Below are 13,503 nucleotides of genomic sequence, written 5' to 3'. Positions count from 1 at the left end.
CCAGGGCGCAGGCGGACGCTCGGACTGGGGAGGAGGAGGGAGATGTTTGTTTAGCGGGCGAAGCCTTGACTTTTCCTGGAGGGTGGGGGAGAGCTGGTTTGCTGTGCGCTCTTTTACCGGGAAGTTGGAGTAAAAGGAGAAACATTTCCAGCAGGGTGTGTTCGGAAGCAAATACCCCTTGAGACCCGATGACTCAGAGTTTTCATTTCAGGATATCCTTCTAATAATGGGAAAGTGAAGGCTTACGGATATGGAAAGTTTTCAGTTTCACCAAAATGAGATTAGTGAATCGGCGTGTCTTTTAATGTGTGAGTTTTTTCCAACGAGTGTCTAGGATTATTTAATTTGTATATACATGCAGTGTTTATTTTTCACCCCTCTGTTAAATTCTTTACTTGACGATATGCTCGGCTTACCCAGTGTTAACCTCCACTTGTTTCAGAGGGTAAACTGTTCATTAAGAAAGAAAATCTACAGTGAAAACCGTTGCAGTCCTTGTAAATTATTTTTTAAAAAGTAAATGTGCCGGGCTTGGTGGCTGACGCCGGCACCACTCTCTTAGAGTTTAAGGCCAGCTTGAAATATGTAATAGCGAGATCCTGTCTTGGGGAAAAAAAAAAAAAAAGAATTTGTTGAATCTCACTTTCCTACTTAAGATTGAGGACAAACAATTAAAAAATATATATATATCATTTTCTCTGTTACCCGATTCGTTGTAAAACTTTTGTGCTTTAAATGATACATAAATATTGTTTTTCATAAATTGCCTCTTGCCACGAAATAAAAATAGGATAATCGTTTAAAAGCATCAGTAAACATTCTTTTGTAATCCACATTTAATTTTGGAAACTAAGTTTTATGTTTTGAGTACTGTAAGGAATTTTATAAAATCAAATAAAACTGGTAGTGATTGAAAATGTATTTTGAATTCAACAGTTGCTTGAAATGAGCATAACTGTCTTTTTCTTGTTTTTGTTAGACTTGGGTACTTTTTAAAGGTAAATGCCAAATGCTTTATTTTATTTTATTTTTTAAATTTATTATTATTATTTTACTTTTGGTTTTTGAGACAGGGTCTCACTATGTAGTTGAGACTGACCTGAAACTCACTGTGTACCTCAGGCTGGTCTCGAACTCACAGCAAACCTGCCTCAGCCTCCTGAGTGCTGGGTTTACTGGCGTGCGCCACCACGCCCAGCGCCAAATGCTTTTAAAAAATAGACTCCCTCAAACGACTTTGAAGTAGTTTCTATTTACTTTGTATGGCTTTTACTAACTGTCCGTGTGTTGCCAATACTTTCTGGAAATTTACTTGGTTTTTGAGGAGAAAATCAGTTACAGGAGATAATCAGTCACATGGCTCAAACTTTAAACAGTAACAAAGGCAGAGTATAAAACCTTCTAACTTGCAGAATCTTCAGTTGTGTCCTCCAACCAGTTATATTCCCTTAGATAGGTAGTCAGCTGTTATAGGTAGCCAGCTGTTTTAAGTTGTTTAGTTACCTACTCAGGGATGTTTTATATCTATACAGGAGATGGATAAATACTATTTTCCTCCGTTTAACACAGTTGTTTACATTCTTTATATACTGCTCTACCATATGCTTTTTATGTTTAGTCACAATATTTTGGAGCTCTTTCAATAATCTATATGGAACTTTCTTGCATGTCTTTTGTTATTATTGTAATACTGCAGTGAATAACTTTTCACATATATTGTTTTTCTCTCTGCAAATACGTTTGTAGGCTAAAGACCTGAAGAGATATTCTTGGGGCTGAGAGTTTCTCAATGTACAATTTTGGTAAACACTGCTAACTTTCCATATGAACTCTCACTAGTAATGTGTGACTGTTCTCAAATTTTGCAGAGTATTGTCAGACTTGGTTTTTGCTAGTCTAGTGAGTCAGAAGTGGAATCCAATAGGTAAGAAAAAATTGTTCTACTTTGGAATAGACTTTGGCCATATTTCTCAATGGCTAATCATCAGGATTGCTCAGGATGTTTTTTATTGATGAGTTCCTACATCATCTCATGAAATCTATGTAAGCCTGGGGAACATTTCAATTAGTGCCCCAGGTTATTCTGATCTTATGATAGACCAGTTACGAAAGACTAGGACTCTAAAAGAGCGTCATTTATCACTATATATGAACCACCTGGAATCCTTATTAACCCTCAGTATATTGGAAAACGTGGTCACTCTTATCATGTGGGTCCAGTGAGTACTATTGTTTACATTTTTAGATCATTTTATGAATAATTTGCAAAAATGAAAATGAAGAGATAGTGAAAAGCAACTTTACTAGAAATTTTAAGAGTTATTTCAATAGAAGAAATCAAAATTATTTGGTAATTTCGTGGTTTGAGTATGTGTGTGAATATGTATATGTGGATATTGACACCTGAAATGGGCAACATCTTTGATTTCAACTAATGAGGCTAATACATAAACTTATCTTGTAAGGATTCTTCCAGATTTGAAATATATCTCTAATATGTTCAAATATATCTCATGTTAGTTCTTGCACTTATATTGTTAAAAAACATATACTGATTCCAGATTTCAAGTACATTTCATATAGATTTTGCAACTACTATCTGGTAATTTTTGTACTTCCCTCTTCAAAATGCATTGAAGCATTTGAAGACATTAATTGCTTATGATTTTGTAGAGTATGATCATCTTTGTTGTGTACTTAGAATTTTCCTTTATAATCAATGCACGGAATTTTTAAAACATTCTGTATTTCCATTCATTTTTGTTTATATACCTATCTTCATTTGGCCTCTTACAAACCATACCAAGTCAATTTTGGTACAGATAAAAAGATGAAAGAAGATTGTAATATCCTTTTAGTAAGACAGGATGGTCCAAGGACTTCTCTCAAAATATTGCGTGATAAAGTTCTTCCTGTTGAATGACTAACTGAAAAAAAAAATCATGTTTCGATTACTAATTAAAGATATATTGATTACTCATTGATTCCTAGGTTTGAGGAATTTCAACTAGGATATCCTTATCTGAAAACTTACAATCTGAGATTTTGCTTATATATCAGTTTTGTCATATGTAATATATATATGTATATCTACTTCATCCTTGAGTTTTTTTCTCCTTGCCACTCTGGATGAAAGGAAAAATTTCATATTTTCTACAGTGTTCAGTGAATGCTGAAAGTCTATAGAAATGTTATTTTCAAACATAATATCTTCTTGAAAGGATGCTTAGTTTGAACATTACAAACTGAATGATGTATAATGGTTTATTTCACTATTGAATCGTCATTATAGGCAGTTCTGTTTATTTGTTTTTTTTTAGTGTAGTTTGCAATATTGAGGTGAATAATGATAAAATCATTCCTAGGTGGATAAAACAGCAAACATGTTTGAAATTCAGGAAAAGTACTTTAAGCTTTTGTTTTGTGCATTTCAGTTGTTTTCTGTGCCAGTGTAAGATGTTCTTTACTATTCCTCATTTTATAATTGAAGCTAAGTTACTCTTTAAAAATAAGTAGTTTGATGTGCAACATTCATATGGGAATAATTTATGGACCTAGAATGTTCATATATCTTGCTGAAGTTAGAGTATAGCTTACATGGTAGTAAGTATTTAAAGAACAAACATGCCCCAGACTTTGCCTTGTATAAAAGTTTTGGTTGCTGTTGATTAAATGTATCATACACTAGGCTTATACTCTGGAACACAGCCTAGATTGATGGCAGAAGAGGGGGTAGGGCTTAGAGGTTTTTTTGAGTCTTGCCACTGTATTTTTTTTTTTTTTAAGATCAACATTTCTGAAGTCTTGAACTTTTATTATCCCAAAATGTTTTTAAACAGACTAAAACAAGCAAACAGCTATTTTAGCTTAATCACATAGAATTTTTTAAGAGAGGCCAGTTGTAGTGTAGTATAGAGGTTTGAGAGAAGGGTGAAGTCAATTAGTGCTATTAGGCCAGATAAGATTTTACTTAGAAAACTTTACCAGTGTGTTTTGTTCATTATTCAGACTATTGCATCTGGAGAGGAAATTAACTAGATAATTCCGAAATACAACATACTGTATTTGAGCTGTGGAGACCTGCGGTCTGTGTACATATTTAAAGACTAAGTAAGTAATTCTGATACTGCTCTGAGGAGTCTGAGGGACAAACGGAAAATATGATGCTATGGCAGAACAATTTTTTTGTTATTGCTTTTTTGTTTTCTTTTTGGATGGAAGGACGTCTTTAGATGTTTGAAGAATGCCTGACTACCACAATCACTGACAAATCTTTTAATAAAAACTAAGTTGGGGGTTATTTTATAAGTTCCAAAGATGCATTAGGTTCAAGAGCCTTTCATAACACATGAAGAATATCAAGGTTTCAAGGTATAGCTTGAGCCAAACCTGGCTTTTGGTAGGTAGGTTGAGAGCACCAATTCTTGCCAGGGGTTAGTTAGGCCAATGAAAAATAGCTGTTATGATTAGGAAGCTTTTGATCAGACTCTGGAAGATGGCATAAGCTACTGCCCACTGATCTCAGGAACAGTGAGAACTATATCTTATTGATTGCTTAGTTCAGTGATGGCAAATCTTTTAGAGCTTTCACTGATAGCCCACAGCAAAGCAATATGCGTGTGGTAGGTTCACCACCAATGGCTTAGCTGAAAGGAAGGCCTAAAAACACAATTCTTTAGTTATTACAGTAATAGTACTTGATAGGAATTGAGAGTGAGACAAAATGAGAATTTGTCATTGAAATAATATTTTTAGAATCTTCTGAAATCTCATTGGTTATGGTAAAATTTCAGTCAAAATTGGAATGAATTCTCTAAGGTAGCTTTTTATGATCTTTCAAAAGGGGCTAAGTATTTCTGACACTTCGTATTAGATCATAGATATAGTATACAGTGCTGTGCAGCCTTTGTGACCTTCAAGTACTTGGGAGATCTGTAAAAGGCTGGGAAATGTGTATGACAGGATGCTGTTCTTTGAACTTGGAGTTTAATCCTAATTCCCATGGGATGGCATGATTCATACATACTTGTTTAATGATTTATCACAGAAGTTGTAATTAAATAACATGTTTATTGTTTGAAAGGGATACTTGCTTTCCCTATTGAGATATGAAAGATAAATGTATTACAATTTTATTGGGTTTTTTAAATACTATTTTCTCATTTAAAACTAAATGAATAACTTCTGAAAAGGCCTGCTAAAGGAGGCTTTTTTTTTTTTAAAGGCCAACTTCGTTGTTCCTGGGAAGCATGCCCTGCATGCTTGTACTAGTCATGGGAAGAGTTTTCACACTGAGAGAAGTTGGAGAGCACTGGAAAGCTGGGGATGCACAGATACATTTGAGATAGTCACGGGAGGGGAAAGAGTTGCGCTTTCTGAAATTGTGATTGTTATTGGGCTGTTTCTAGCCTGTCAAGTCAAGTGACTTTATTCTAAACACCTATTACAGTGCGGATAAAGTAGCAAATTCAAGATCTGTGAGTGTATCAAACTTTCGGCACAAGTGGGTGGGATTCCCTAGGGAGGAGCAAATGAGAGGAGAAAGAAGGTAGGAGAGGAGAGGGTAGCGGGTGGCAAAGTTAGACTCCAGATAGAGATAGTTTCACCATGAAATCAGCCTGATCTTGGGTCATAAGGAAGGACTATATTTTGTTTCCGAGGCCCAGAGGAAAGAGAAATGTATGTTTGGTTAACAAGAATTTTATTTGGATTACAGAGGGAAAAACTATTCTGCTAATTGTTTATGAGGTAAAAAATAGGAATTTTCAATTTTAGAGTCTGGCTTTGTTTATAGCTTAAATAGGATGGATGTAATCTTAGTTTCAGTGGGAAGCGTATTTCTATAGTAAGCCAAACTAGGAAAACACAAAGGGAGGTTATTTAATCATAGCTATTTATCATGACCCATCCCCCAGCTCCCCTTGGCCTGTGCCTTGACTTTTACATCTGTTCATTTGGATGTTCCTGAGTTGTGTGTATCATTTATAGTAAACTGGAAAGGGCAGTAAAGCATGTTGCTGAGGTATATGAATAGTTCTATGAAATTACTGAATTTGAGGAGGGGAGGTTATGGGATCCCTTGATTTATAGGCAGTTGTTCAGAGGTATTGATAGCCTTTTAGTGTTTATGACTGGTACCTCTGAAATGGGGATGGTGTTGTGAGACTGAACCCTGAACTTTTTGTGTCTGCACTAACTTGGGATGGGGTAACAATTGAATTGTTGAACACTCATTTGGCATTGGATAATCAATCCATTGATATTCAACAAACAAATACCACACATTTGGTGTAAGTCCTGATTCTATTTCTTATCAAGAATTTGCTTGGTTTTGCCTCTCAAGTTTTCAGTAAACTGAAACTGTCACCATTAATATTATGCTGAAAAAGGTTTTGGTGGTTTCTGTGCCTCAGTCTGTTGCACATGTGTGATTTTCTGACTCACCCATTCCTTTTCTTATGGGACTTGAGTTCTAAATTTTCCTTATGCTGTTGAAAACAGCTCTGTCTTTAAGAGTTAATCTTTCATAATTTTTTTTATACATTGGAGGAAAATTTGCTGTATTGAAGATAAATTCATATTTACTAGGAAATGCCATTTTAACATGTGGATTAACAATCTGACCTTTTGTGTATGTTCATTCCATTTAAGGATTTGTCTTTATTTCCATGTGATTATGTATTTTTATTGAGTACCATTGGCATTGAGCATTTTTTCTGTGATCACTTTAAGTAGTTTTCATTTATTTTCTTACGTTTATTTATATGCCTCTTTAGTTCTTTCATCCTTCTTAGTTCCCCAACGTACTCTGTATCCTAGTCCACTTTTGATTGGTAAAGATGGCCATTATTTTCTCCTAGGTTGTGTTTTATCTTTATTTCCTTCCTACACTTTTATGGAGACTAAAATTTTTGTTGTTGTTGGTTTTTTGTTTTTGTTTTTGCTTTTTTGAGACAGGGTTTCATTATGTAATTCAGGCTGACCTTGATCTCACTATGTATCCCAGGTTGGCCTTGAACTCATGGCAGTTTTCTGCCTCAGCTTCCCTGGGATTATAGGTGTGCATTAATGGCGGTTGACTTTAATTTTAAGAGAAATTGAATTTTAGTCTTTAAAAAATAATATACAGGTGAGTTACTAGAACTGTTGAGAAAAATACAAGCATTTATTCTGGGAGGCTTTTGTACTTTTAGTTTCAAAATTGTAGACTTGCTTTACAAGTATTTTGACCATGTCAATGAATAATAATGATATTTTGTTTACTGATATTTTGACAGTAATTTTCAAACATTTCGAGGGTAAGCTTTTGTGCTTCCTAAATAAATCCAGTGTTGGAGATACAGTGTAAATTAACTGCATAATGTCAGGTTGAAGTCATGAAAGTCTGAAAAAGTGGACTGAGCTTCAAAGCTGACTAGGATTTTCTTCTTTTGCTGGGGATCAAACTTGGGTCCTTGCGCTTGTGAAACAGGTGGTGGAACCACTGAGCTAAATCTCCAGCCCCCTGGCTAGGATTTTGATAGTGGGAAAGTCCTAGAAGGACATTCCAGGAAAAGAAGGCATCTTTTCCAAAGATAAAGTCACAGAAAAATATGACCTGGCTAGCAAATAGGAAGTAGTATGTGGCTAGAATATTTTGATGCTTGGAAACAAATTTGGGTAAAAAGGTTAAAATTGGATAAAAGGGTTAAAAAGTAAAATCATAGATGCAGAAAAAGCATTTGACAAAATTCAACACCCATTCATAACAGCCCTACAAAAAATTGAAATAGATGGTCTATATTTTAATAAAGGCTATCTATGAAACCCAACAGCCAACATCATATGAAATGGCCAAAAACTGAAAACCTTCATGTTAAAATCAGGAACAAGACACGGATGCCCACTATCACCACTCCTCTTCAATACAGTTCTGGAAATATTAGCCATAGCAGTTAGACAAGAGAAAGAAATTAAAGCAATAAAGATAGGAAAGGAAGAAGTTAAACAACTGTCATTTGCTGACGATATGATACACTACAATGAAGACCCAAAAAATCTACCAAAAGACTTCTAGACTTAATTGACACTTTTACCAGAGTAGCTGGATACAAGGTCAACTCCCAAAAATCAATAGCCTTCTTATACACAAATAACTGACTCACTGAGCAAGATATTAGGGAAACAATTCCTTTCACAATAGCATCCAAAAAAATGAAGTATCTAGGAATCAATCTAACAAAAGAAGCAAAAGACCTCTACACTGAAAACTACAGCATTCTGAAAAAAGAGATCAGAGGATATAAGAAAAGGGAAAGATATCCCCTGTTCCTGGGTAGGAAGAATCAATATAGTGAAAATGGCCATACTACCAAAACTGCTATATACATTCAATGCAATGCCAATTGAAATTCCAACACTATATTTCATAGAACTAGAAAAAAGAATCCAAAAATTCTTTTGGAATCATAAGAGACCTAGAATAGCAAAAGCCACTCTAGGCAATAGACACCTGACAGAGGGTATAGCAATTCCTAATTTGAAACTATACTACAAAGCCACTGTGATAAAAGCAGCATGGTACTGGCAAAGAAATGGACCTGAGGATCAGTGGAACAGTTTGGAAGACACAAAAACAACTCCAGATGTACTCAGCTACCTCGTCTTTGATAAAGGAGCTGACTGTCCCCACTGGAGGAAGGATGGCCTCTTTAATAAATGGTGTTGGAAAAACTGGATCTCAACCTGCCAAAGATTAAAACTAGACTCTTACCTTTCACCATGCAGTAAATTAAAATCAAAGTGGATTAAAGATCTAAATATTAAAATAGAAATGTTAAACTTGTTGGAAGATAAGTTAGGCAGAACTCTTGAAGACATTGACATAGGAAAAGACGTTATGAACAAATCCTCAGTAGCACAGGAACTAGCAGAAAGAATCACCAACTGGGATCTCATCTTATTAAAAAGCTTCTGCACTACAAAAGAAACCAGCAACAGAATTAAGAGACAACCTGCAATGTGGGAAAAAATTTTTACCAGCTGCTCCTCAGACAAGGGACTATTACCTAGAATCTATAAAGAACTGAAAACAATCAGTCCCCCCGAGTATAAAGACCCGATTCAAAAATGGGCATCTGAAATGAACAGATAATTTACAAAGAAGTAAAAGCAGCATGTAAACATATGCCAAAATGTTCCACATCACTGGTCATTCGAGAGATGCAGATGAAAACAACACTGAGATTCTACCTCACCCCACAAAGAATGGCTGCCATCAAGAAATCAACCAATAACAAATGTTGGCGGGGTTGTGGGGAGAAAGGAACCCTTCCTTCTCCATTGTTGGTGGGAGTGCAGTCTGGTGCAACCACTATGGAAATTAATATGGAGATACCTCAGAGAGCTGGGACTAGAGATTCCATTTGACCCAGCCATCCCTCTTCTGGATATCTTTCCAAAAGAAAAGAATCACACCAGAGTGATATAGGCATGCCCATATTTATAGTGGCACAGTTTGTAATAGCTAAATCTTGGAAACAGCCCATTTGCCCATCAGTTGGAGATTGGATAAAAGAGATGTGGTTTTTCTATAAAATGGAATACTACTCAGCCATAAAGAAAGAAATTAGATTCATTTATAGGAAAATGGATACATATTGAGGATATACTCCTAAGTGAAAAAAATAAGTCACACGTGTAAATACCGAATAGTTTCTCTGGTGTGACTAAACTGTAATAGTACACAAATCTTTTGTTCATACTTTCATCAGGTAATTTATTTTTTATTGATGGAGTTTATGAGTTTCACATATACTTTGAATATTAACTGCTTGTTATTGTGTGGGGTTCTTTATATAATGTATATGTGTATGTATATATTTTTTCTCTTATTCTGTGGGCTACATTTTCATTTAGTTGATTGTTTCCCTAAACTTCAAGAAACATTTAAATATTTCTCAGATATTTATTTTGCTTTTGTTCCTTGCACTTTTGGTGTCAATCCAGAAATTATTACTAATACCATTGTTGTGGAGATTTCTTCCCTCCTCAGATTTATTCTAGAAGTTTTATAGTTGTAGCTTTTATGTTTAAAATAATTTTGAATTTTATTTGTGTTTACCAAGGAAATAAAATTATTTGGAAAAAAAGTAAAATCATTGAGAAATACATTGTGTTTGTTACATATACAGTGTAATGTAAAAGAGATAACTTGTAACATTAAAAGGTATAGGGAATGCTAAGAAGAAAAAGATTTGCATGTAGTTAAAGTTATCAGCTTAAAAGATTGCTACCACTGTCAGATGTTTTCTTTAAGCCCCAGAGTAAGCACAAAGATATAACTATTAACCGCGGAAGGGAAAGAGGACAGCCATGTACAGGAAAATATGCTTAATATCCTTAGTCTTAGAAAAGTGCAAATCAAACTACAAAGAGTTGCTGCTTCACACCCAGAAGTGTGGTTTTAATAAAAACCACAGACCATATCAGTGTTGAAGATAGGGAGAAATTGGAACTCTGATATGGTGGAAATGAATACAGTTCCTTTGGAAATGAGCTTGGCAGTTCCTCAGAAACTTACGAGTAACCATATGAACCAGCAGTTACATTCTTTACCGTATAGCAAAAGAATTACAGATACATTTTTACACAAGACCTTGTATAAACTCATATATTATTTACTAGTACTGCAGATGTTTATTAGCATTATTAGAAACATTCATAATAGCCTAAAAGTACAGATAACCCAAATGTCATTGATTGATGAATGCATAAACATAATGTATATATACAGTGGAATATTATTCAGCATTGTGAAGGGTTGATACATGCTACAATGTGAATGAACCTTGAAAAGGTTATGCTTAAGAAACCAGATACAGAAGGCCATGAATTCTATGGTCTTAGATAAAATGCTCAGAATAGGTAACTCTAGAGGTAGGAAGGTTGTGTGTGGTTGCCTAGAGCTGGAGGCTGGGTAGAATGGGGATGCATGAGATTTCTTTTTAAGGGAATTGGATATATTCCAATATTAAGTAGTGGGGATATCTTCACAGTATGAATATTCTAAAACATTTTATTGTATAGTTTAGTAGACTGAATTTCATGGTGTGTAAATTATATCAGTTTAAAAATTAGCATTTACTATGCAATGAGACCAGAGAAATAGTGATTTTAATAATGTGAATTTAATAAAATTTATTAACTTTAACGTGATTGAAGAAATAGTGATTAGCTAGTAAGGAGTAAAGACCTTTAAAGAATATAAAGGCAAATTAAGTAGCCACAAATTCTAGGACCCAGATATAGCACTGCAGGAAATTTCTCACCTAGGGTTTTGGTTTAGGCCTTGTGGAAGAGAGGGCCATATATTGTTTAGTGGATACCGTTGGAACGCACTGAAGTCTGCACTCTGGAATGCTGCACTGTGGAATTCCTTGCAAGGCCCACGTGAAAAGGGTGCTTGAGAAGGCTGCCTGGGAAGAGATAACCTTGCTGAAGCATTTTGCTGTGCTGCCGCTGGGTACTTGAGAATCTCCCTATAGAATGTGAGATGCTAGAGAAGCAATTACTGCGGGAGCCTGGCTGGAGTGGTACACAGGAATCAGGAAGAAATAAAACCCTTTTCTTCTTCAGTGTACCTCCAACTGTTCCTGCTGACGTAGCTTGACATGATGCCTATTAGCAAAGAACAGTCTTAAAAGGCTCAGCTTCAGTTTTGGAGAGCAGGCAGTAAGGGGTGGATTTGCAACTAGGAGGCTGATAGCTGGCTCAAGTATTCATGTCAAACTCTAAACCATTTTAGGATATATTCTGTTTTGTTGGGTTAAGTGAAAAGTATTCATTTGCACAATAGGTAACAGAATTTAATGTATTCAAGTTATATTTTTAGAGAACTTTGTTCTAAATTATTGCAAAAAGGAGTTGGTAGTTAAAATACATTGAACAATTAAGTCAGAATTTTCCCTCTTTCCCTTAGCATCTCTCTCGAAGATAAAAATATTAACTGAAAATTATCATGTAGTATATTGTTTTTCCATATACCTGCCTGTATATTTATGTTTTTTAGTGATAGAGATTTTATATTATGATACTGTATATGATCTGCTTTTAGGTTTTGCTGCTAGAGGGAAATGTATCTGTGCAGCCCAAAAACATTGTACTAAAGCTAGTCTTTTAGGGTAATGTTTAGTTCCCAAATACTGGTATAAACTAGGTATTCTTTAAAATCTTTTCTTGGGGCCGGGATTTAGCTCAGTGGCTCCGCCGCCTTCCTTGCAAGCACAAGGACTCAAGTTCAATCCCTAGTACCAGGAAACAAAAACATAACTACCTTGTTTTGGGGATGGGGATTTAGCTCAGTGGTTCTCCCTCCTGCCTTGCAAGCACAAGGGCCTGAGTTTGATCCCCAGTACCAAAAAACAAAAGCAAAAGGCACAGACCAGCAGAGATGAATAGGAAGAAAAGGGCTAAAGGTGTAGGGGAAGTGGGAAGGGTAGGGGAAAGGTAATAAGGGAAAAGAAAAAAAAACATGAGAAAATGAAAAAATGGAAATAAGGTATTTGTAAATAGGGAAGGGAGGAGGGCATGAAGGGAGGGCAGGGATAAGGGGAAAAATGTGAGAACCAAGACCTGTCATGTAAAGGTACAAGATCCCAATGATGAATGTAACCGTACTGTATACCTAAAATGTCCCAATAAACAGGAAAAAAAAATCTTTTTTTGTTTTCCCTTATTTTTTTCCTGTATATTTTTGGTTAGTGCATGTTAATTATAAAATGGTTAGATTTTATGTTGTTTAGTTTTCTAAACTTGTCAAATGAAGGGACTTTTACTTAAAGATAGGTTTAAAATAATGCCGATATAATTGTCAACAACCCTTAAATATCAGTTGACAATTTCTTAACTGATGGCCTGGATTTTCCTATTTTTTCCATGGTTAGCAATTTAAATGTTTCTTATTGGTATTAAATAGTTGTACATGTTTATATGTATGTTCTATCAATGCATACTATATACATTTCTGTGACATTTGCATAATACAATTTTTTTCCTTTTAGGATAATCTTGCAGAAATGTCTCTCTATCCATCGCTTGAAGATTTGAAAGTAGACAAAGTAATTCAGGTATATTTACATAATTTTAAAAACATATACTGTGATATACATTCGTTCTACTTTGTGAATTAGAGTAAGAATCTTAACTAGTAGATGTATTCAGTTTTACAACTCAAGCCTTTTTTTGTAGACTAAAAAGGAAAATTAGTAACTCTTCTTTCATTATGAATTAATAAACATGGAGTATTCTTTAAAATTTTATTTAAACTCTTCAAAGAGACTTTTTTCTGACTAAAACTGAAATTACATAAAACATTTAAATTAGTAAAATATATTCCAATCCTAGACACTTGTGGTTTTGTGTAAAGTTGATATATTTTTCTTTTTGATATTTCTATATGATGAGTCTTTATAGGGAAATTAAAAAGTATAGAAATAAGGAATGGAGTAAATAGTATTAAAAGAG

At 34.8% G+C, this 13,503-nt stretch overlaps 1 protein-coding gene across 1 annotated transcript in view; it reads left to right on the top strand.

Moving 5' to 3' along the window:
* The window catches only part of Sdcbp (syndecan binding protein), a 31,178-nt gene that overhangs the window by 380 nt on the left and 17,295 nt on the right, over nt 1-13,503 (top strand). The window contains exon 2 of the mRNA XM_010640612.1: nt 13,041-13,106. Within this exon, the coding sequence (XP_010638914.1) occupies nt 13,056-13,106 (51 nt within the window). The 5' untranslated portion in view covers nt 13,041-13,055. The remainder of the gene's footprint in view (nt 1-13,040; nt 13,107-13,503) is intronic.

This window comes from Fukomys damarensis, unplaced genomic scaffold (genome assembly GCF_012274545.1).
Source record: "Fukomys damarensis isolate Sample0158 unplaced genomic scaffold, DMR_v1.0_HiC HiC_scaffold_5, whole genome shotgun sequence".
Classification (NCBI taxonomy): Eukaryota; Metazoa; Chordata; class Mammalia; order Rodentia; family Bathyergidae; genus Fukomys; species Fukomys damarensis.
Note: the sequence above shows the minus strand (reverse complement) of the source record. Positions and strands in the feature narration are given on the sequence as shown.